The sequence below is a fragment of the Myotis myotis genome, unplaced genomic scaffold, assembly GCF_014108235.1.
Source record: "Myotis myotis isolate mMyoMyo1 unplaced genomic scaffold, mMyoMyo1.p scaffold_m19_p_19, whole genome shotgun sequence".
Taxonomy (NCBI): Eukaryota; Metazoa; Chordata; class Mammalia; order Chiroptera; family Vespertilionidae; genus Myotis; species Myotis myotis.
The window spans coordinates 30,118,562-30,139,388 of NW_023416323.1; the positions used below are offsets into that span (position 1 = coordinate 30,118,562).

General features: G+C 50.7%; 1 protein-coding gene across 2 annotated transcripts in view; it reads right to left on the reverse strand.

Annotated features, from left to right (window-relative positions):
* Window positions 1-5,952: 5,952 nt before the first annotated feature.
* CDH3 (cadherin 3) overlaps window positions 5,953-20,827 on the reverse strand; it is a 43,492-nt gene continuing 28,617 nt past the window's right edge. For both annotated transcript variants that reach the window (XM_036346735.1, XM_036346736.1), the window contains 9 exons: window positions 19,751-19,879; window positions 18,730-18,915; window positions 17,410-17,651; window positions 16,377-16,522; window positions 15,394-15,618; window positions 10,069-10,278; window positions 9,297-9,427; window positions 8,788-8,934; window positions 5,953-6,803 (listed from right to left, as the gene is read on the reverse strand). In XM_036346735.1, coding sequence (XP_036202628.1) covers window positions 6,594-6,803; window positions 8,788-8,934; window positions 9,297-9,427; window positions 10,069-10,278; window positions 15,394-15,618; window positions 16,377-16,522; window positions 17,410-17,651; window positions 18,730-18,915; window positions 19,751-19,879 — 1,626 coding nt within the window. In that variant the 3' untranslated portion in view covers window positions 5,953-6,593. The remainder of the gene's footprint in view (window positions 6,804-8,787; window positions 8,935-9,296; window positions 9,428-10,068; window positions 10,279-15,393; window positions 15,619-16,376; window positions 16,523-17,409; window positions 17,652-18,729; window positions 18,916-19,750; window positions 19,880-20,827) is intronic.

Genomic DNA, 20,827 nt, shown 5'->3' on the forward strand with positions numbered 1-20,827 from the left:
ATTTTAAAAAAATATATCATTTCACTAAATGGACTCACTATTTAAAACTTAAAAGATATATACCTTAAATTCAAAACATGAACAATATTGTGCATGGAAAACCAGCATCCTTTGTCATACTAGAAAGTAAGTATGAAAACAATGACAACAGAACCATGCCATTAAATCCCAGGCTTCTTCCTCTGGTGAAGGTCGTGAGAGACTGGCTAAGCACAAAAAGGAGGGGGACTCTCTCCTTGATGCAAGCAGAGGTGACAAGCTGACATCAGGTGGTGCCTGCAGGAGGGAAGGGGGCCCTGAGATACCTGGGGGAATGGCACAGCGGGCAGAGGGCACGGCAAGTGCAAAGGCCCTGAGGTGGGAGGCAGCCTGGACTATTCTGAGAAGAGTAGGAAGCTGATGGAGCCAGAGCAAGGGTGTGAGTGAGAAGAGACAGCAGCAGGAGATGAGGTCCCAGAGCCATGGGGTCAGATCCTGTGCAGACTTATGGGACTTTTAACACTGCGATTTCGATTTGGAGTGAAACTTTTGCACATGGCAAGTAGGTAACTCATGGAAGCTCTAATGACCGTTGTAATTACTTGGCATCATCTCCCCAGAACGCCTTGGCTGTCAGGTCCCAGGGTGACACACGGAGGACTGCCCTGTCTTGCCCCATCAGCTGGCCCTGGTTTACTGGAAGGCAGTGGGGACAGGAATGGATGGAACCCAGGCGGAGCATTCCTGACTCACCACCCCCTCTCAGGTTCTCCTCGGGCCGCCACACCCTTGCAGCCTGCTGGGCAGTGGGCACAGGAATGCTGAGGCAGCCGAGTGGAAGGGCAGCTTCCGGCCCACCCCTAACTTGGAGAAGGCTTGATAACAAGAAACAGCAACAATAAGAGTAGCAGTTACCGCTACTGAACCCTAACTGCTCATCAGGCACAGCTCTGAGTGCTTCTCAAACATTATTTCACAGCCGCCTCCTTTCAGCCCGTTGAGAGAGGTGCCGTCTCGAGGAAACGGAGGCTTAGAGGGGGTCAGGCTGGTGAGTCACCGTGTCTGCACCCTCCAGGGGCTCACTCTTCGCCAGGCCTCTGCCCCACCAGCCCTGGTTCCTCTCTGACAGGCTCTCCCTTCAGTCAGGGCCCCTGAGAGAGAGAATCCTGCAGCGCCTGCCAGCCGGCTCTGCAGCTGCCTGCAGGCCCTGACAGGTCCGGCTGCCTCCTCGGTGACGGACCATGAAGCAGAGAAGAATCAGGTTTCTCCAGCTCCTGGATGGAGCTGAGGTTACTGAGTCAGGCCTTTTCTCAGGCCTTGCCCTGAACTGAGCCTCCAGCCCAGGCGTGGACGAGGCCCAGGACTGGGCACCCTGAGCCCCGCCCTTTGCTTGTCTGACCTCTCTCCCGCTGCACTCTCGGCCATGCTGGTGTCCCTGCCACACCCTGCCGAGCCCCACCAGCATGCTCCTGCCTCAGGGCCTTTGCACTGGCTCCTTTTACCTAGACATACTGCACACTTGCTCTCCAATAGCCTCCAGTCTTTGCTTAAATGACACCTTCTCAACAGGCCTTCCCTGATTACTGGAACTGAGCCCCCAAGCCCAGCCCCTTACAGTAGGCCCTCGGGTTACGTGGGAGATGTGTTCCTACCGGGATTTTCGCCGTAAGTCGGAACCCACCTACATAAGCACCTATGTCATTCACATGGACACATACACAGCAGTAATCAAGTGAAACAGTAAAAAAATTTAAAAGATAACAATTCCTGACCTTTACTGTGGTAAATAATAAAAAACGTAAAGCACGTATGTACATACATTGAAATGACGAAACTTTTTTTTAAATTATAAATAAATGGGAGATGGAGAGAGGTAACCACGAAACAACGTACATCGAGTCCGAACCAACCCAAGGACTGTCTGTACTTTCTATGCCCTTGGCCAACTTTATCTTCCTTCTTTTTTAAAAAATACATTTTTATTGATTTCGGAGAGAGAGGAAGGGAGAAGAAGAGAGAGACAGAAACACCAATGATGAGAATCATTGATTGGCTGCCTCCTCCATGTCCCCTACTGGGGATTGAGCCCACAACCCAGGCATGTGCTCTGACCCGGAATTGAACTGCAACCTCCTGGTTCATGGGTCAACGCTCAACCACTGAGCTGGGCTGGAGCCTTATTCTCAACTAGAGGCCCTGTGCACGACATTCATGCACTGAGGGGGGGGCGGGGGGGAGATACATGGTCCCTCAGCCCAGCCTGCACCCTTTTTCGCAGTTCGGGAGCCCTCGGGGGATGTCCGACTGATGGCTTAGTGGACCGTGGGGAGCAGACATCCTGCCACTGCAGCTGCACTAGCCAGCTATCAGCCCAGCTTCTGGCTGAGCAGTGCTACCCACCTCCCTCCACCCCGTGGGAGCACACTGACCACCAGGGGGCAGCTCCTGCGTTGGGCGTCTGCCCCCTGGTGGTCAGTGCACGTCATAGCGACCAGTCACCTGCCATTTGATTTGCCTATTACCCTTTTATTATATAGGATAGTAAAACAAGCCCATACTTGAAATCAAAGGAACCTGGACCCCCAAACTGTCAATTCCTGGCTACGTATGGTCGTTACTTTCTCTGACCCTAAATTTCTATTTAAAAAGGGAACCATAAGCCCTCTCTCCCCAAGGCTGTGAGTGGGAGAGTGTGTGTAACTGACTCCAGGCATGTGAAGGGCACCGCCTATAATTGAGCGCTGCTGCTGCCACCGCCATCGTCACCAGTGTCCAAGGCAGTTCCTGGCACACAGCTGACTCCTGGACCTGGGGTGTGGCAGCCGCTGTGACTGCTTTGCCCTGGGGCTCCTTCCCTTCCAGCAGACCTCTCCCTTCCTTGCCAAGGTGGGAGGCTCACCAGCCACCCTGTGGTTCAGGTGGATGGTGCCCTCTGCTGGGTGTGAGGGGAAGGGCCTGCAGGGAATGTCTGGCTTAGGGTGGGAAGGGCAGTCTCCACCCGAAGTGTGAGTGTGGAGGTAAAGGAGCTTACTGGCCGCCAGTCCCTCAACCACAGTAGTGATAACTACAACACTTATGCAGCACTTGTATGCCAGGCACCTTCTAAGCACTTTACGGATATGAACTCCCTTTTCCCTCCATTTTCCAGATGAGAAAAGTGAGGCACAGAGAGGTACAGTGATTTGTCTAAGAAGTTGTCCTGCCTGGAAGTGCTGGGATTCGAACTGTGCCCTGAATCGCACCTCCTTGGTGGATTGTTTCAGTGGGAGGTAGGCTCTGCCTTCAGCCCAAAGGAGCTGGCCCCATGGAGTTCCATTGAGTCTGGAACTGGACATACAGGGTGTGGGGCTGTCAAAGGGGCTTCCCAGGGTGACTGACCTCTTTGCTACAAAAAAAAAAAAAAGGTGCCGTTAGTCAGCCACAAGGGAAAAGGCATGGTGAGAAGTGAGGCCTGGGCTCAGCCCACCTCTGCCCTGCTAGAGGGGTCTTGGGGAATGCCCACTTTTGACACCTCTATCTTTCGCCACCTGAAAAATGACAGGGGTAGCCTGGAGACAGTTTTCAAAATGCTCTGAATTGGGGGGCTCTTAAGGAGCAATATTGAGAGGATGAGGCTAAGGAGTGGGTTTCTGAGCACCCCAACTCCTTCTTCCAACTAAGTTACTTTATCTTTTTTTGTTCAACTTGGGTTAAAAGTCTGTGGGATGGAGATGGGAGTGGAGGGGGGATCATTGAATAGAATGAGCCTGAGGGGTCCTTTCAGCACCAAGCCATCAGCCCAGACTGAACCCTCCATTCAGAATCAGGCAGCCTTGATCCCAACCAGGACCATGGTCTCTCCCATCCCCAACCCTCCCTGGTTGGTAGAAGACTAGTTTTGAAGCATCTGCAGAGATGGATGCTCCAGGGAGTTTAACAGTGTTAAAGGCAAAAAATAGAATCAGTCATGTCCATGGATGGTGGCTAGATTAAGTAAATGCTAACGTATCTAAACTGAATGCATTAGAGACAATAAGGCAGCCTGCTTGTATGTCCTGTTAGGAGAAGACAGATTGCAAAATGCCTATGTAAGGCATAGGGAGAAAGATTGGAAGGATGCACACCCAGCTGGTGAACCACAAAAATGTGAATAATTAATACTCAAGAGATAGAAAATCAAACAATCAGGTGGCCACTGGTAGATGGTCGCCCTGGTTCCAGTTGGCACCCCCTCTGAGTGGTTAGCACTGGTGGCTTATGTTGGCTTATTACAGGCCCCAAAGACGAGTCCTAAGATCCCGTTTTGCAGATAAGAAGCAGGCCTGGGGTGCGAGTGACCTCAGGGCCATTCCCATCGCAGAGCCCAGGCTTAGTTCTTCCAAGTCACCGAGGCTGGTGACTGGTTCCACCACTCGGGGAATCCAGATCCACCCGGAGCCCAGGCTTAGTTCTTCCAAGTCACCGAGGCTGGTGACTGGTTCCACCACTCGGGGAATCCAGATCCACCCGGAGCCCAGGCATGGCTGGGAAAGGCTGCTTTTCCTCCTCAACCCCCTCCATCCATCTCAGGGGAAGGCAGGCCAGCCAAACAGTGGCTGTTTGGTTTTATGATTAGTCTCCACTAAAGATAGGGTTTCGGGCTTTATTCAAGCTTCCCTGAGAAGAGTTTAAGATAAGGGGCAGCAGGTGTTTGCTGGCTGAGATACCTAATCCTCCCAAACCACCTTATCAGCCAAAGCAGCAGGGCCCTGGTGGAGGGAATCTGAGGCCGTAGGAGCCAGAGGCAGCAGCTCGGGGGAGAGACAGGAAGCGGCCTTGACTGTAGGCTACGGTGCTAAGGACCAAGGGCGGGTGAGGTTTCTTACCTTATTTCTCTTTTCACTTCCCCATCCAGGGCCTGGGTCTGAGGCTTCCGGACACCCTCAGCCTCGTCCTTCGGAGCCTTCGTCTTAACCTCGCGCCTGCATCAGAACCACCTGGAAGGCTTGTTAAAGCAGCCACCGGGGTCCTGCCTGCAGTTTGATTCTGCAGGTGACGTGGCTGCTGGTGGCCCAGGGACTGCACTTGGAGGACCCGCTTTCCAGAGGGTCACTCTTGTGGGAAGGAAACGTTTATTTCAACGTCAGCCATCTTTTCAGCTTCACTTCAGATTCTATCCTGTCGGTTCATTGCAAAGAAAACACTGAAATTTTTCTTGAACCAAGGCCCACGTGCATGGTTCTCTGCCTGCTGCCTCTTCGGCCCTATCCCTGCATCCGTGGCTGGGCGCTATCGGGAGTGTTCGATTTCGCTGACATGCAGAGTGAGCTGTCTGTCTGTCTGGCTTGATTTTGATGATGATCAGGCGTCATTTAAAAGAAATACATTAAGGCTCTTTTCCAAAGGAGGGAAATCCCCTCGGAGGGTGACTGCAAGGATGGGTTTAAAGGAAATCATTGAAGTGAACTGCTGTCCAGGCCTCATAAGGGACTAACTGGTAGTCGTTACCAATGAACACAAAGAGCACCATGTGCCACACGTGAATTCACTTACCCTCCACAGGACCACCTCGTTTTATGCATGAAACCTCTGAGGCAGGTAGAGGTTAAGAGATGCTGGGAATTAGCACAGCTGCCCCCAACCCCAACCCGTCTCTCAACACAGCCCGTGGCAGAGGAAATCACGCGGTACATACGCCCCAGAAGAAATGAAGTCCCCGGCAGTCCTGGTGGGGCTCAGCTCAGGGGTCAGGTGGTTAACTGGTTCTCTCTCAGACGGGAGACTGAATCCACAGGGAGGAAAGCAGGTCCGTCCCCACCTGAGCCTGTAAAGGGATCCTGAGTTTCCTCTACCAAGTGGGGAAGCTGTGGTGAAGCCGGCGGGGTGAGCGCTCACTCCCCTCCCACAACTCTGAAGTCTAAAAACCATTGAATTTTACACTTCAGTGGGTGAATGGTATGGTATGTGAATGTGAATCAATAAAACCACTTAAAAAAGGAGTTCACTCCCCTGACACCTCTGGGAAAGTTCCTTTAATAAAAAAGTTCTAGTACATTTACCCGATTGTCATCACCCTTCGTCTACAGCACTCCACGGGGAAAATAAAAATAAAGGACAACCTAGACACGCTCAGTATAAAAACGCAGCAATCCGTTCAGATTAGGAGGCCTCGGGCCTGGAGAGCAAAGAGAAATGTGTGAGGCCGAGAGCCCAGCAGCTCTGGGCTGGGCTCTGAGGGCTCCAGGGGACCGCTGAGGACCCGCCTCTAACTTTTTGAAAATAGCATTAAAAAAAAAAAAAAAAATCCGGGCTGTTAAAAGCGGCCTCTTCCTAAGGGGAAAGGTCCATTCCAGAGAGAACAGTATCTTGGGGCGTCAGGACACAGGGCTGAGCATTTCATGGCAGGGAAGAGACTCCCGAAAATTCAGCCTCCGAGGCGCCCAGCCCGAGGCTGCGAGGTTTCAGTGCTGAAGTCCAACGGCCCATGTTTGAAGGGCTGAGACCCAACCCATCTGCTGTCAGACTCGAGGCCTCTTCCCTCCAAGTTGCTAAGGCCACTTCTCAACAGCTCAGAGTCCTGGGCTGAGGGGGGACTGAGCCCCTTTGCAGATGCAGCTGGGCCTGACGTGCAGCCCTGGGCCCTGCTGGCCGGAGGCCTAGTCATCCTGGCCAGCCCCATACATGTCTGCCAGCTTCTTGAAGCGGCCGCCCCATTCGTTCAGATAGTCATAGTCTTGGTCCTGGTCAGAGGCCGAGGAGGTGAGGGAGCTCAGCGAGGGGGCCTCAGAGCCGCAGCCTTCGTAGTCGAACACCAACAGGGAGTCATAGGGCGGGGCTGTGGGGTCCGTGTTGGCCGCCTTCAGGTTCTGTAGCGACAGAGAGCAGGTGGTTAAGAGCCGCGGGATCCCACACTTGGCAGCTGCGAGGACTCAGGCAAGTTGGTTCACTGGGCTGAGCCTGCATTTCCTCACTTGCGAAGCCACTTCTCCCCTCCCTTGAGGTTTTGAAGGTTGACATGAAATCATGCAATGAGCTCGGCACGGGGCCCGGCATACAGCAAGTGCTCAGCGCGACAGGCCAGCACGGTGAAGGGCCGGGACCCCGACATCAGAGGGCTGAAGCCAGAACTCAGACTTCACACACTATCATGTGACGTAGGGCAAGTCCTTTAACCTCTCTATGCTGCTTTTTTCTCATCTCTGAGATGGGGAGACTTCACATAGTTTTAGAGGAATAAATGAATGCATGTAAAGTGCTTACTGAATAGTACCTGGCATAATAGCGGAACACTATTTCCTTATTTGTAAAACGAGGATGATGATGGGATTCCTACCCTGCAGAGTTGCCGTAGGGGTTGAATGAGACACTATTTGCAAACTGTCCAATACACAGAGACATTCCAGAAACTGACTTCATCTAAGGAAAAAGCTGCAGGTATTTAGCTCCAAGGTGTCTTCTCAAACCCACCACTTCAGGTACCTTCCCCAGATGCTGTTGTTGTAGCACGGCCCTCAAATACGCTCAGGCTACTTCCAGAAAGCAAGAAGTGTAGCTGCCTTTTATGCAGAAGAGCAGACTGAGCCAGAAGGGGTCAAAAGCCAGGGTGAGGTATCCTGGCTGCCCCTGAGCCCTTTGCCCACTGCTACTTCCTTGCACACCCCAATCCATGCACCCACCCACCCACCAACCCATCCATTCACCCTTCCTATTAAAAACCTCCATTTACTGATTGTCACTGAGGTACCAGGCTCATATCATCTACCTCCTATGTACCTAGTTCAGTGGTTCTTACAACCCTGGGAGCCAAAAATATCAGAGCCCATAAAAACAGATGCCCGTGTCCCTGGCATTATTTTTCAAGATTCTTCAAATGTGTGACTAGAGTTAAGAACACTGGAGGCACTCAGCTACTAGCCACAATCGCTAGCATTACCTAACGCAGTGGTCGGCAAACTGCGGCTCACGAGCCACATGCGGCTCTTTGGCCCCTTGAGTGTGGCTCTTCCACAAAATACCGACTTCTGCGCATGGGCCACGAAGTTTCAGTCGCACTGTACATGCGTGCCCACACGTGGTATTTTGTGGAAGAGCCACACTCAAGGGGCCACGGAGCCGCATGTGGCTCGCCAGCTGCAGTTTGCCGACCACTGACCTAACACATGGGAGGTGCCGCTCAGTGGTTCCCAAACTTAAATTACCTGGGAGTCTTTAAAACATTCTAACGCCCAGGTATGATCCAGGGCAATTAAATCACAATCTTGGGTGTAGGGGGGTGGGGTGAGTCCAAGGCATCAGTTTTTGACGTTCCCAGGAGACTGCAATGGGAGGACAGCTTGGGAGGCACCGTGCTAGCCCTGTTCCAGGTGCTTATGCATCCAATCCTTAAAGCGACCTGTAACACAGGTCCCAACCGACTCCACACCAGGACCACCTGGCACTTTCAGAAATCCAAACCCAGGTTCTCTGGCTCCAGTTTTTCCCTAACAACCACTATACAGGGTGGGGCAAAAGTAGGTTTACAGTTGTTCATATGGAAAATAATACAATAACGAATAAATAAGAATAAACTGTTTTGTGTACTCAAAACCGTACACCCATTTCTGCCCCACCCTGTATTTGTTGAATAAATGAGTAAATGATTCCTAATCCATTCTTTACCACTCTGCAAGCTAGGGTTTCATAAAGCAGGAGACAGAAGCACAGACGTTACTCAAAGGTGCCAGAGGTCACACGACTGGTTGGTGGTGAAGTCAGGATTTGAACCAAGAGCCAAGACTCTGGCCCATACTCTTTCCCCTGTGCCACTGGAGCCTGAGTACAGGGCTGCCCTAGGCTGGCCCCCATGCTCACCTCGGTGATGAAGTTGCCGATTTCATCGGGGTTGGCTGGCCGCTGACGGTACATGGGCGTGGGGATAAAGGCTGGCGCCACATCGTTGCGGAGAACCACCTTGGGCCGGGCCTCCAGACCCCGGTGGAGTTGGGTGATGTCATAGTCCTTTGAGAAGGGAGAGCATGAGATTGAGAAGGACTCCCCTGCTCCCCCACCATCTACATCTCACCCCACTTCGCTCCCAGTTGGATGTTCTGGTTCATGGGTAGGTCTGAGAAGACAGAAACGTCTGTGATTTCTGAAAGCCCTAGTCTCCACATCCAGGCTGAAGGTCACCTTATTTGGGGCCAGAGAGACCACAGCAATGGACCAGATAGAGCAGGCTAATTTTTAAGTTGATAATTTTGTATGGCCCGAGATGTTATGTTAGGCCAGGGTCTGGTCAATGTAGCTAAGTAACATGGTTGGTTGGTTGACTTGACCACCCCTGCCAGTGGCCCCACACCCCAGGTCTCCCAATGCCCTACCTGGTCCTCCTCGCCACCCCCCTCTTCGCCATAGTAGAAGACGTTGTCACGGGTGTCGTCTTCTGGGAGCAGAAGGGGTTCCTTGACCTTCTGCTTCTTTCTCACCAGCAAGAGGAGCAGTACCAGGAGGACTGAAAGGGTGGGGAAGTGTGAATATTCACCGTCCCCCACAACCACACAGGACCCCCAGACTCTCAGAGCCCCATCTAGTTTTAGATCCCTCCACGCAGTAGCCAGAGCGTAACACACTTCAATCACTCCCTTGCACCTAGGAACACCTGTAACTCATCAAGGTGTACAGGATCTGGCCCTGGCCTGTTCCCACCCCTCCCTCTCCCCCACCCAGGTCTAGTCACAGTGGCCTCCTCGGAGCTCCTTAAATATACCCAGCGGGTCCCCCACTTCAGAAAAGCCTCCGGGCTTTTCCTTTGCCTGGAACACTCTGTATGCACATGCAAGGCTCTCACCCTTCAAGTCTCAGCTCAGTGTCGCCTCCTCCTGGCAGCACTGTGACTTCATCCCCATCTACAATTCTACATCATTTATTGTCAGTCTTCCCTTATTAACGGTACTGGTCTTAGGGAAATTCTCCTTTGTAGGGATGAAACTCTTCTAGCTGATGTTCCTTTTCTACTGACTGAATGACACTCCTGGAATTCGGAGTTTAAGGAAGAGATGGGCAATGCTGGCGGCCCTTGGTCCCAGAAGTTCAGTGTAGAATCAGGTTTTCTAACTACCCCATCCTTAGAGGGGAAAGGGCACTGGTACTCACACAGCAGAGCCAGGACGGCCCCCAGGATGGGGAGCAGGAGGAAGCCCCCCTTCCAGGGTATGGGGCAGGTCTCCACGTGGCCGTGGCAGTCGCACACGGTGGCCTTGATCACTGCCAGCTGTTGCTTGTTGCCACGGTCAGACAGAGAAAGGTGCACATCGTATGTGTCTTGCTTTAGGAACTTCTTCAGCGACAAGGCCACTGTGTCTCCTGGAGTGGACAGATAATTTATTCACCTCGGGAAACCATAAATGGAACAGAGCGTATCACAGTGGAGGTTTGAGGCAACAGCCTCTATACCTGGATGACAAAGGAAAGTATCCGAAAAGCACACTTTGATCAAGTGTTAAAAATTGGTAGTTGGCCCTGGCCAGCAGAGCTCAGCTGGGTGTCATCCCGTGTACCAAAAGGTTGCTGGTTCAGTTCCTGGTCAAGGCACATGCCTGGGTTGTGGGCTCCATCTCCCATGGGGGGTGTGCAGGAGGCAGCCAGTCAATATTTCGAATGTTCACTCTCGTATGGAAGTTTCTCTCTCTCTCTCTCTCTCTCTCTCTCTCTCTGAAAATCAATAAAATTACCTTTAAAAAATTTTTTTATATATGGCCGAAGCCAAATTCACCATCATGGTAAGGATTATTGGGGCAGAAAAAAAAAAACTTACATTAAAAACACACACACAATAATCATAGTATTTTTAAAATATTATGTTTCTTAAAAGTCTTGTCATGCAGAGCCAGTAATTTCTTAGCACCATTAGCTGCTAGAGCAGCGGTCGCCAACCGTTGGTCCTAGGTGGTCCGTGAGGTCCGAAAGGTTGGCGACCGCTGTAGACTGTTCTTTGCCTCAAAAACAACACTGTTCTTCCTAGGACAGTGATGGCGAACCTTTTTAGCTTGGCGTGCCAGCATTTTGAAAAACCCTAACTTAACTCTGGTGCCGTGTCACATATAGAAATTTTTTGATATTTGCAACCATAGTAAAACAAAGACTTATATTTTTGATATTTATTTTACATATTTAAATGCCATTTAAGAAAGAAAAATCAACCAAAAAAATGAGTTCGCGTGTCACCTCTGACACGCGTGTCATAGGTTCGCCATCACTGTCCTAGGAGATAGCTAACCTCATGCTTTCTTTCATCATCACCTGAGGATATTTTTAAAATTGGTTTTTAGAGAGAGAAGAAGAAAGAGAGAAATATCGAGATGAAAAACATTGACTGGTTGCCTCTGTATGCAGCTCGATCAGGGACTGAACATACAACCTAGGTATGTGCCCTGACTTGGAATTAAACCCATAACCTTTTGGTGTGTATGGCAGCGGTTCTCAACCTGTGGGTCGCGACCCCTTTGGCGGTCGAACGACCCTTTCACAGGGGTCGCCTAAGGCCATCCTGCATATCAGATATTTACATTACGATTCATAACAGTAGCAACATTACAGTTATGAAGTAGCAACGAAAATAATTCTATGGTTGGGTCACAACATGAGGAACTGTATTTAAAGGGCCAGAAGGTTGAGAACCACGGGTGTACGCAATGGTGCTCCAACCAACTGAGCCACCTGGCCAGGGCTAACCTCATACTTTAATAGTCCTGTTAACTGGCCACTGTTTTCCTATTTGAAAGTTCACTACCATTCACTACTGCAGCATTTTGCTCTTGCAAATAGTAAATACAATGTTTACACCTCAACTGCATGATAGCATTTCAATATCCTAAGCACTGACATTGTGAGCATCAATTATTAATAAATTCAAATGCACATGACTTGGTGACATAACATGTTGTTAAGCAGGTCAGAGAGGACGCTAACCTGTGTTATGACTGCACACAAGTCGGGGTTGCTGGAAATGAGGCTGCAATGGGCACTGAGCTAACTGGCCTTCAAAAGCCCAAGGTGGGTGGCAGGCTAACCACAGGCAGAAGCTGAGCTCGGTGCAGCCTGCACAGGGGGGATTATTCTGGGGAGACGGTGGGGCAATCCTAGAGTGGGGAGAGGGGCTATGTTTGCAGGTGAGAAATACAGTCAGGGGCATCTCTGAAAAAAGACCTTCTGTTTAGAGGCAAGGTTCTCAGGCAGAGAGCTACTTAAGCTTGCATGGGACTATTTTTCATCATGCAGGACTTCCCCAAGCATGGCAGATCCTCACCACTCAATGCCACAGTATTTCCCAATCCCTGGGACAATAAGAAACAGCCCCACATTTCCAGCTCACCTGCCTTCAGGGGTGCTGGCCTATGCCAGCAGTGACCATGAGCCATTTTCAGTTCAAGGCCTCTACATTCACTGGGCCCCTCTTAGTGAAAAGCCCAGAAGGGAACATTCACTGCATGCCACTGGCAGGGCGAGTTCTGCAGGCTGAATGTCTGGTCTGCCGTGTAGAGGCCAATGTGGGGTATTTCACAAACACCTCTATCACCATGCTGTTCCCAGGCACCAGAGGGCCGATTTCTCAGTTGGTGGTGGCGGCGGTGCTGGTGGCCGTGGTGATTAAATTGACACGTACTATGTACCAAATCCTACTCTAATCTTCACCATAGCTTGGAGGCAGGTACTGCTATCCCTCTTGTACAAATGCAGGAACTGAAGCTTAGGGAGATCAAGTAACCAGCTCGAGGTCACACTGAGTCAAGTTTGAATTAATTCCCCTGACAACGGGGACAAGATCAGGTCAAAAAACTAAATTAAAACCAAGAACCAGGTATCAGTACTGTTATCGGGTGCTGATATCATTGGGCTTTGGCCATACCGTTCACACCTGACAGAGCCAGAGCTGACCTGTTGGGAAGTCGCGGTGGTGAAAAGGGCCGTGGGCATCTACCAAGCACTGACGTGCCAGACACAACCTTTCCCTGTGATCACTCACCCTCCATTCTAACTGGAGAAGCAGGTTCAGTTACTGGCACCATTTTATAGACAGGGGAATCGAGGAACAGTGAGGCTCGGCAACTTGCCCACAATCACAAAGCTAGTAAATGAAGGAGTCAGGTCTGGGACCAAGGCCTTGTGGCTCCAGAGTCTACTCTCTCTGAAAAACATGATCAGGGAGGGAAAAATGTCTTCTAGGCCACAAGGGGGTGACAGGAGACCGATTTGGGCTGCCCGAAGGAAAGGTGCTGGATAGATATACCCAAATCACAGGAATCACAAAAATGAGCCAATGCGGGTGTCTGAAGCAGGTGGGAAGTCCTTTCTGCACTGGGACTAGCAGCAGTAACGGACACTGGGCATCTGGTTTCACTGCAGCAGAAGGCAGAGCCTGATTGTACTAGTTCCCAGATGCCGGAGGACCGATTTCTCTCCTGGGGGGGACTTGGCCCCAAGAGGAAGAGAACGTTTTTTAAAATATACTTTTTTTCTTGATTTCAGAGAGGAGGGGAGAGGGAGAGAGAGACAGAAACAACAACAATGGGAAAGAATCATTGACCGGCTGCCTCCTGCATACCCCAGAAGACTGGGGATCGAGCCCACAACCTGGGCATGTGCCCTGACCGGGAATCAGACCGTGACCTCCTGGTTCTTAGGTCAATGCTCAATTGCTGAGCCATGCTAGCCAGGCAAGAAGAGAAGATTTTTTTTTTTTTTAAATATATTTTATTGATTTTTCACAGAGAAGAAGGGAGAGAGATAGAGAGTGAGAAACATCGATCAGCTGCCTCCTGCACATCTCCCACTGGGGATGTGCCCACAACCCAGGTACATGCCCTTGACCGGAATCGAACCTGGGACCTTTCAGTCCGCAGGCCGATGCTCTATCCACTGAGCCAAACCGGTTTTGGCGATTTTTTTTTTTAAAGAGATAGATCAGAGAGAGAGAGGGAGAGCTTTTTATTTTTTTAAAAAATATATTTTATTGATTTTTCACAGAGAGGAAGGGAGAGGGATAGAGAGTTAGAAACATCGATGAGAGAGAAACATCGATCAGCTGCCTCCTGCACACTCCCTACTGGGTATGTGCCCGCAACCAAGGTACATGCCCTTGGCCGGAATCGAACCCAGGACCCTTGAGTCCGCAGGCCGACGCTCTATCCACTGAGCCAAACCCGTCAGGGCAAGAAGAGATGATTTTAAAGGAGAGTGATGCAGACCCTGGCCAGGATGCTCAATTGGTTGAGTGTTGTTTCATACATCAAAAAGTTGCCGGTTTGATTCGGGGTCAGGGTACATACCCAAGCTTCGGGTTTAATCCCTGATCAGGGTGCATATGGGAGGCAAACGATCAATGTTTCTCTCTCACATTGATGTCTCCCCCCCCCCCCCTTTCCTTTTCTCTCTCCCTAAAAAAATAAGTAAATAAAAATATATTTTTAAAAATACTGCAACCTTAAAAAAAAAACAACAAAGTGATGCAATGCTTCTCCAGGGACCTACTGGCACTTACTGGATCTGCTTCTCTCATGCACCCGGGGTCATCACCCATTTAATACTAGTAAAGCCCCTCTCTAGGCCTGTGGCAAATAAAGTACTACTGAAGGCCAAGAAGCTACAGGGGTATCGGAAAGAGAAAGGACAGAGGCAGGTGGGAGCAGGTTGGGGGCCAGGGACTCTGGCTTCAATCTTCATTGCTCACTCACTCTGTGCCCATGGGCATGCTATTTAACCTCTCTGAGTCTCACTCTCACCTGTAAATAGGGAGAAAAAATACTGACCACAGAGGTGGTAGAAATATTAAATAAGGGAAAAAGGAAAAGCATCTTGCACATCACCAAGGTTCAATAAACGGGAGGCAGCAGAGTATTAGGGTAAATCCGACTGCCTGGATTCAAAGCTTGGTGCCATCAGTTTCTAGCCATAGAGCCTCAAGCAAGGTCAGCCCTGGTCTGTAAGCCTTGGTCTCCTCATCTGTAAAATGGGTGTGCACACGTGTGTATGTGAGGGTTTAAAAATCTAATCTACGTAAAGCACCTGAAGTTGTGTTTAGCACCGAGTAAGCACGCTCAGAGCACTTTACTGTTATCAGGGCGTTGGGACCCTGACTCAGGTGACATAGTCACACCCCCTCTCTCTGGGCTTGTTTTTCCATTTACACAGGACGGCAGTTGGGCTAGAATGGTATTTAACACGTTAAGCGCCCAGCCTGTTTTGTCTTCTGCACGGAAAGTATAGTGTCAGTTATCGGTGACTGGCTGGGCGCTTAACGTGTTAAGGCTCTTATGAAATCCCACAGGCTCCCGATAGGTAAATCATTAGCCTTGGATTGATGTTCTCGAGACCATGACCTCTGTGGCCCACAGGATACTCAGTGGGCTTGTGTGTGGAGTCCTGATGTGGGGCAAACCCACCCAGCAGAGCTGGCACCTGCCTGCCACCATCACTCATTACCTTTCTCATTGACCTTTGCCGTCCAGTAGATGTCCGAGTCCTGTGTGAGCTGGGCCTTGAAAGGGGAGGCGTGTGGGGACAGGTCCTTGTCCGTGATGTTCAGCACCTGGGGCACAGGGCTTTGGTTGCAGATGGTGATCTGACGGGGCTCGGGGACAGGGCCGTGGTCGTTGACGTCCACCAGTGTTAGCAGGAGGGTCCCCGTGCCAGTGGCGGGAGGGCTCCCTGTGCATAATGACACGTATGATCCTTCTCAACATCTGCCCTTGATTGGGTTGATGAATCAATGTTAAGCTTCCCTATGACCCAGTCGGCCTCAGGGAAGGTCCTGTTACTGCCTGGCTGTAGCCTCTGAAGACCCTCCATACACTAACTTCACTATAGATCAAACCAGTGATGGCAGATACAAGGCAATGAGCCAGCATTCTCGTTTATGTGTCCACAGCAGATATTACTAACTGACCAGAGCATAGAATTGCAGCCACTTCATCCTGACAGCCACTAGCATTCTGTCACAAAGCACTACTGGCCACCTCTGGGCTAATCCAGCTTCCCTTCACAGACCTCTCACCTGTCTCCAGGCCTCCATTCACTCACTATGTGTCAAACAGAGATGACAATCACATCACAACCCTCACCCTGCCATAGTGTGACATCACTAATCAAGCATGGCACTTCCAGGCAACCCCTTTCAATTAATCCAGGGGACACGGACAGGCTAATTCAGGGCTTAGTGAACCCCAAACTTAGGCTTCGAAATATCTCCTAACTCAGGTTTTAGGAAATCAGAACCATAGCCAGCCACCCAAGGACCAGTCTTTAAAACACTCCTCTGAAGGACCCCTTCGAACCCTCCAGATTGGATTGCTAACACCCCCCTACACACACACACACCCCTACTCCCCCTATGGAGGGGACATGCTGTGTTATGTGACCTGGGAACCAAAAGTGCCCATGAGGAGGGGCTGGGAGGAAGCTCTCACCATCATCCGTGGCCAAGACCATGACTTCATAGATGTTGTTCCTCACAAACCGCTCATCCTCGCGGTCCAGGACTCCTGCGGCAGTGACCTGCCCACTGTCCGGGTCCATCGCCAGCCACCCTGCTGGGTCTCTCAGGATGTGGTAGCTGGAGTGGAAAAGTCGAGAATAGTCACACACAGAATACTCAGAATTCTGGCGTCATCATTCAAAGCTTCCTCATGCCAACTAGCGGACAGTGTCCTGGGACGCAGGACTCCTGAGCAGGATCATGTGGAGAGCATCTTACCCTAAATGGGAGCCTGAGCAGCAGGTGGGGGGCCAGCATGGATATGTGAGAAGGAGCAGGAACACCTGCCCCCTAAACCCTAGCCCAGGGTCTTTAGCCTTGGGGAGGGTGGGAAGGGGAGCCAGGGGACATGTTCAAAATACTTGACAATCTTTACGGCAATAAGAACAAACACTGGCCATGATAAACAACCATCCAGAAGGTTCAAAATACTTAATAATCTTTAGGGCAATGACAACAAGTACTGGCCATAATAAATAACTGTCCAAAAGGTTCAAAATATTTCACAATCTTTACAGTAATAAGAATACTGGCCATAATAAATAACTGTCCAAAAGGTTCAAAATATTTCACAATCTTTACAGTAATAAGAATACTGGCCATAATAACAACTGTCCAGAAGGTTCAAAATATTTCACATTTTTTAAAATATATGTTTTCATTGATTTCAGAGAGGAAGGGAGAGGGAGAGAGAAAAACATCAATGATGAGAGAGAATCATTGATTGGCTGCCTCCTGTACGCCCCACACTGGGGATCAAGCCCGCAACCCGGGCATGGGCCCCGGCCAGGAATAGAACCATGACCTCCTGGTTCATAGGATGATGCTCAACCACTGAGCCATGCCCGTCGGGCAAAATATTTCACAATCTTTACGGCGATGAGAACAAACACTGGCCATAATGAACAACGCCCAGTGCATTGTTCCAGTGCATCTGGAGGCATCCGAGCCCAGCCCCTGCATACCTGACCCTCTGGCTCCCCCTGTCCGGGTCCTGCGCAGTGTAGGTGCAGACAGGCTCCCCAGCAGAGATGTCCTCCTGGACCTCAACGACATTGGAGGGCGGGACGAACACGGGGGCCTCATTCACATCCTCCACGTGGACCACTACGGTGGCCGTGGAGGTCGGGAGCTTCACTACGAAGGGAGCCTCGTTGGTCACTTCAACGTACAGCGTGTGCTGGTTTTTGGCCTCAAAATCCAAGCCCTGAGAGGGAAGGAGGAGGATCTGAGCTGCCATTTTTGAGGAGGCCCCCTGCAGAGACGGGGTGTCAGACGGAAGGGCCCACCACGCTGCCCCTTCCCTACCCAGGAAGCCACCTGCATTTCCTGAGTGGCATCTAGAGGGGCCTCTCAGACCACCCCACGGCCCCAAAGGCAACCAGACTGGTGAGCCCCAGAACTGGTTCCCAATGGGGCGGTGCCGCCCCCTAGTGGGCACTGTAGATACTTGTGAAGGCATTTCTCTCTGTCGTAACGACTGGGGGTACCACTGGCATTTACAGGCTGAGGCAGGGACACAAGGAACTGTCCCATATCCATGTGACTAGACAACATTCCGCTGGACATCTGTGTATTCACGGGTGTGAAAAATCTGTTTACAATTGCAATCTAGAACATGTTTTACGTAAAAAACCCTTTTTGGTGTGGTTTTAATATAGACTGAATTTTCTAGGAATGGAACTTCTGAGGGGGAATTGTAATTTGATTTGTTCAGGCCTTTCCCAAGAGTTGTTTATTTGCTGTTCTGGGGAAAAACATTAATACCACTTGTGTTGTGAGCCGCCTGAATGAGCCAGTATTCACTACATTAGAATGATTCTACAGAGATACAAAAGAAATCAAAGAAAGATCAGTCCCATCTTCCTGAAGTATCAATTTTATTTACGTAGAAGATACCTAACTACTAAGTAAGTCAGAATACCTTATTATCCAGTCACCTAGATATGGATGAAGTACAAAATTAGCAAGAATTCCAATAAGACAGAGACCCTCTGAGTGTGGACTGACTGAGGCCAGCCAATGGACTCTGGGAACTGAGCGGAGGGGCTCCACTGACCTGCTTCGATGTGATTTGGGCCCCTGGTTAAGATTTAGTATGAAAGAAGGAATTCCGCCACAGGAAAGGGATGGGGAAGTGCTGGAGGCCACTGGCCCGGTGCGCGCTCTGAACGAATGGTCCAAGGCACATGTCCCCAGGCAGGGGTTACCTGCCTCCTTGTCCTGGAGGCTGCAGACCTGACTGTCCCAGGTGTGGCCCTCGTCTAAAGCCCAAATGGACTCACCTTCTTGGTTGTCAGGATACCCTGGTTGCTCTCGGGGTGGGTGGTGATGGTAAAATGGTCCCCACTGTCACCTTCCAAGATGCGGTAGGTGGCACGCCATGCCGGTGAGTTGGGGGCGTCCAGATCAGTCACGGTCAGCCTCTGTACCTCACGGCCCACCGCGTTCTCGGGCACATGGGCCTCATACTGTCAGTGGGAAGCACAGTAGTCAGAGCAGAGACCAACACTCGGAGAGACCGTTCCATTCTTCTCCCACTGTGAATCCTCCATCCAGCTCTAGGGCGCCTCATGCCTCTTGGCCTTTCTGGGACCACCCGACTCAGTCACCAGGGTTTCGGGGCACACAGAGAGGCAGCATGCCCTGAGCGCCGGCCTCCCAGCTACTGGGACAGACCACAGCCATCTCGGGCCTGCTTTCCCTATACCCAGGGGCCTGATACTACAGGAATCTCACCGGTCTGGGTGCCCAACCCCCTCCAAGTGTGACCACCGATGTAGTTGAGACCGGGAAGGCGTAAGTGCTCTGGGGCAGGGACCGGGATCTTTTTTGGAAGTTCCAGAGCAGATGACAACGACTAGGAAGTCAACTGCTTGGAACAAATTTTAATCAGCCTTAAGTAATGCTCTGCAGCCAAAGCTGCCTCAAGACAGAAGGGAGTTAGGTATCGTCTCAACTGGCCCCGAGTTCTGTCAATGGAATGTACACGCATTCACTGGGTGGGCGGGTAAATCGGAAGTTTTTTTTATCATCGGAGATTTTCATATGGACTTATACACCAGGGGTTGTGTTACACAGATGATTTCATTTAAAACTCAGAACAATGCAGCAGGTGTTATCATGATCCCCGTTTCTCAGATGAGGAAATGCAGCACAGAGAGGTTAGGGAGTTTGCCTGAGGTCACACTGCTCGTCGGTGGTGGGGCTGGAATTGAAGCAACGTAAGCTGGTTCTGGAGTTTCAAGGAAACCCCTCGTCCTTCATTGCTGATTCAGGAAGAGGGAAGGAAGGAAGGGGCGTTACCTTTTGGGGATCAAACACGGGAGCGTTGTCATTGGTGTCGAGGACTTCCACGATGGCCACTGCCGTGGTGGTGGAGCCTTCCCCGTCCAGGTCGGTAGCCTGGACGGTCAGTGTGTACTCAGGGACTTTCTGGGGAGGAGAGGAGAGTGGAGGCCACTCAGAGTGCATGCCAGGGACCAATTCCAGCATGTCATAATTTCAAGAGTTTCATCAAAAGGTTGATGAGACTTGGGGACTCAACAGGGTTGAGTCACACATGTTAAGTCACCTGTTGGAAATGGCTAAAGGCATTTTCCCAAACCTGAATAGGAAACTGATTGTGGCTGCCAGACAGTTAAAGGGAATCTTAATCTACATGTTATTGCCCCCTACTGGCCAAACACCTGTACAGCCGTAGGCTAATTCCCCCATTCTGACAATGGACTCTGTACCAAACCCTGACCCTTTGAAGTGTATTGTGTTAATAAAAAGCATGGGGTCCTGGGGACGGAGAGAACCTAAGACCTTAGACTTAAGATCTTAGAACTTAGCTCCTTTAGCTAAGCTCCTCTGACCCCCAATGCCTTTCAAAATTTATCTTGTCTCCGGACTCTTTATTAGTCTCTGGACTCCTATGTCATCTACACACAGCCCCTTCTCCAGATTCCCGAACCCTTCTTAATGCTGGGACAAGATCCCCGGCAAGTGCAGCCTTGGGAGAATGCGGAGGGCGGCAGAATGTTTCTCCCTCTCACAGTGTTCTCTTGACTCCTCAACCCACCTCCCGAAAGAACAGAAGCAAAGGGTGGAAGGGGAGGGAAACTGCCCATACAAACAGCATCCCTGGGCCTGTCGGGGGCTGAAGCCTGGGCACTGCCCCCTGACCCTGGGCAGATGCAGAATGAGAGCTCTGAGCAGGGATGTGGTCAAAGGAATTAATTAGGAAACAGGAGGCAACTCCAGTATCCAAGGAGCTAATTCTACTTTGTGGTCCACGGGGGACAAATCTGGGCCATGTGCATGCTAAGTGAGCCGTTCCGAGAGGAAATGAGAAAACCTACAGAAAATATCAAATGTCTGCATTTTATAGCTGCCTCC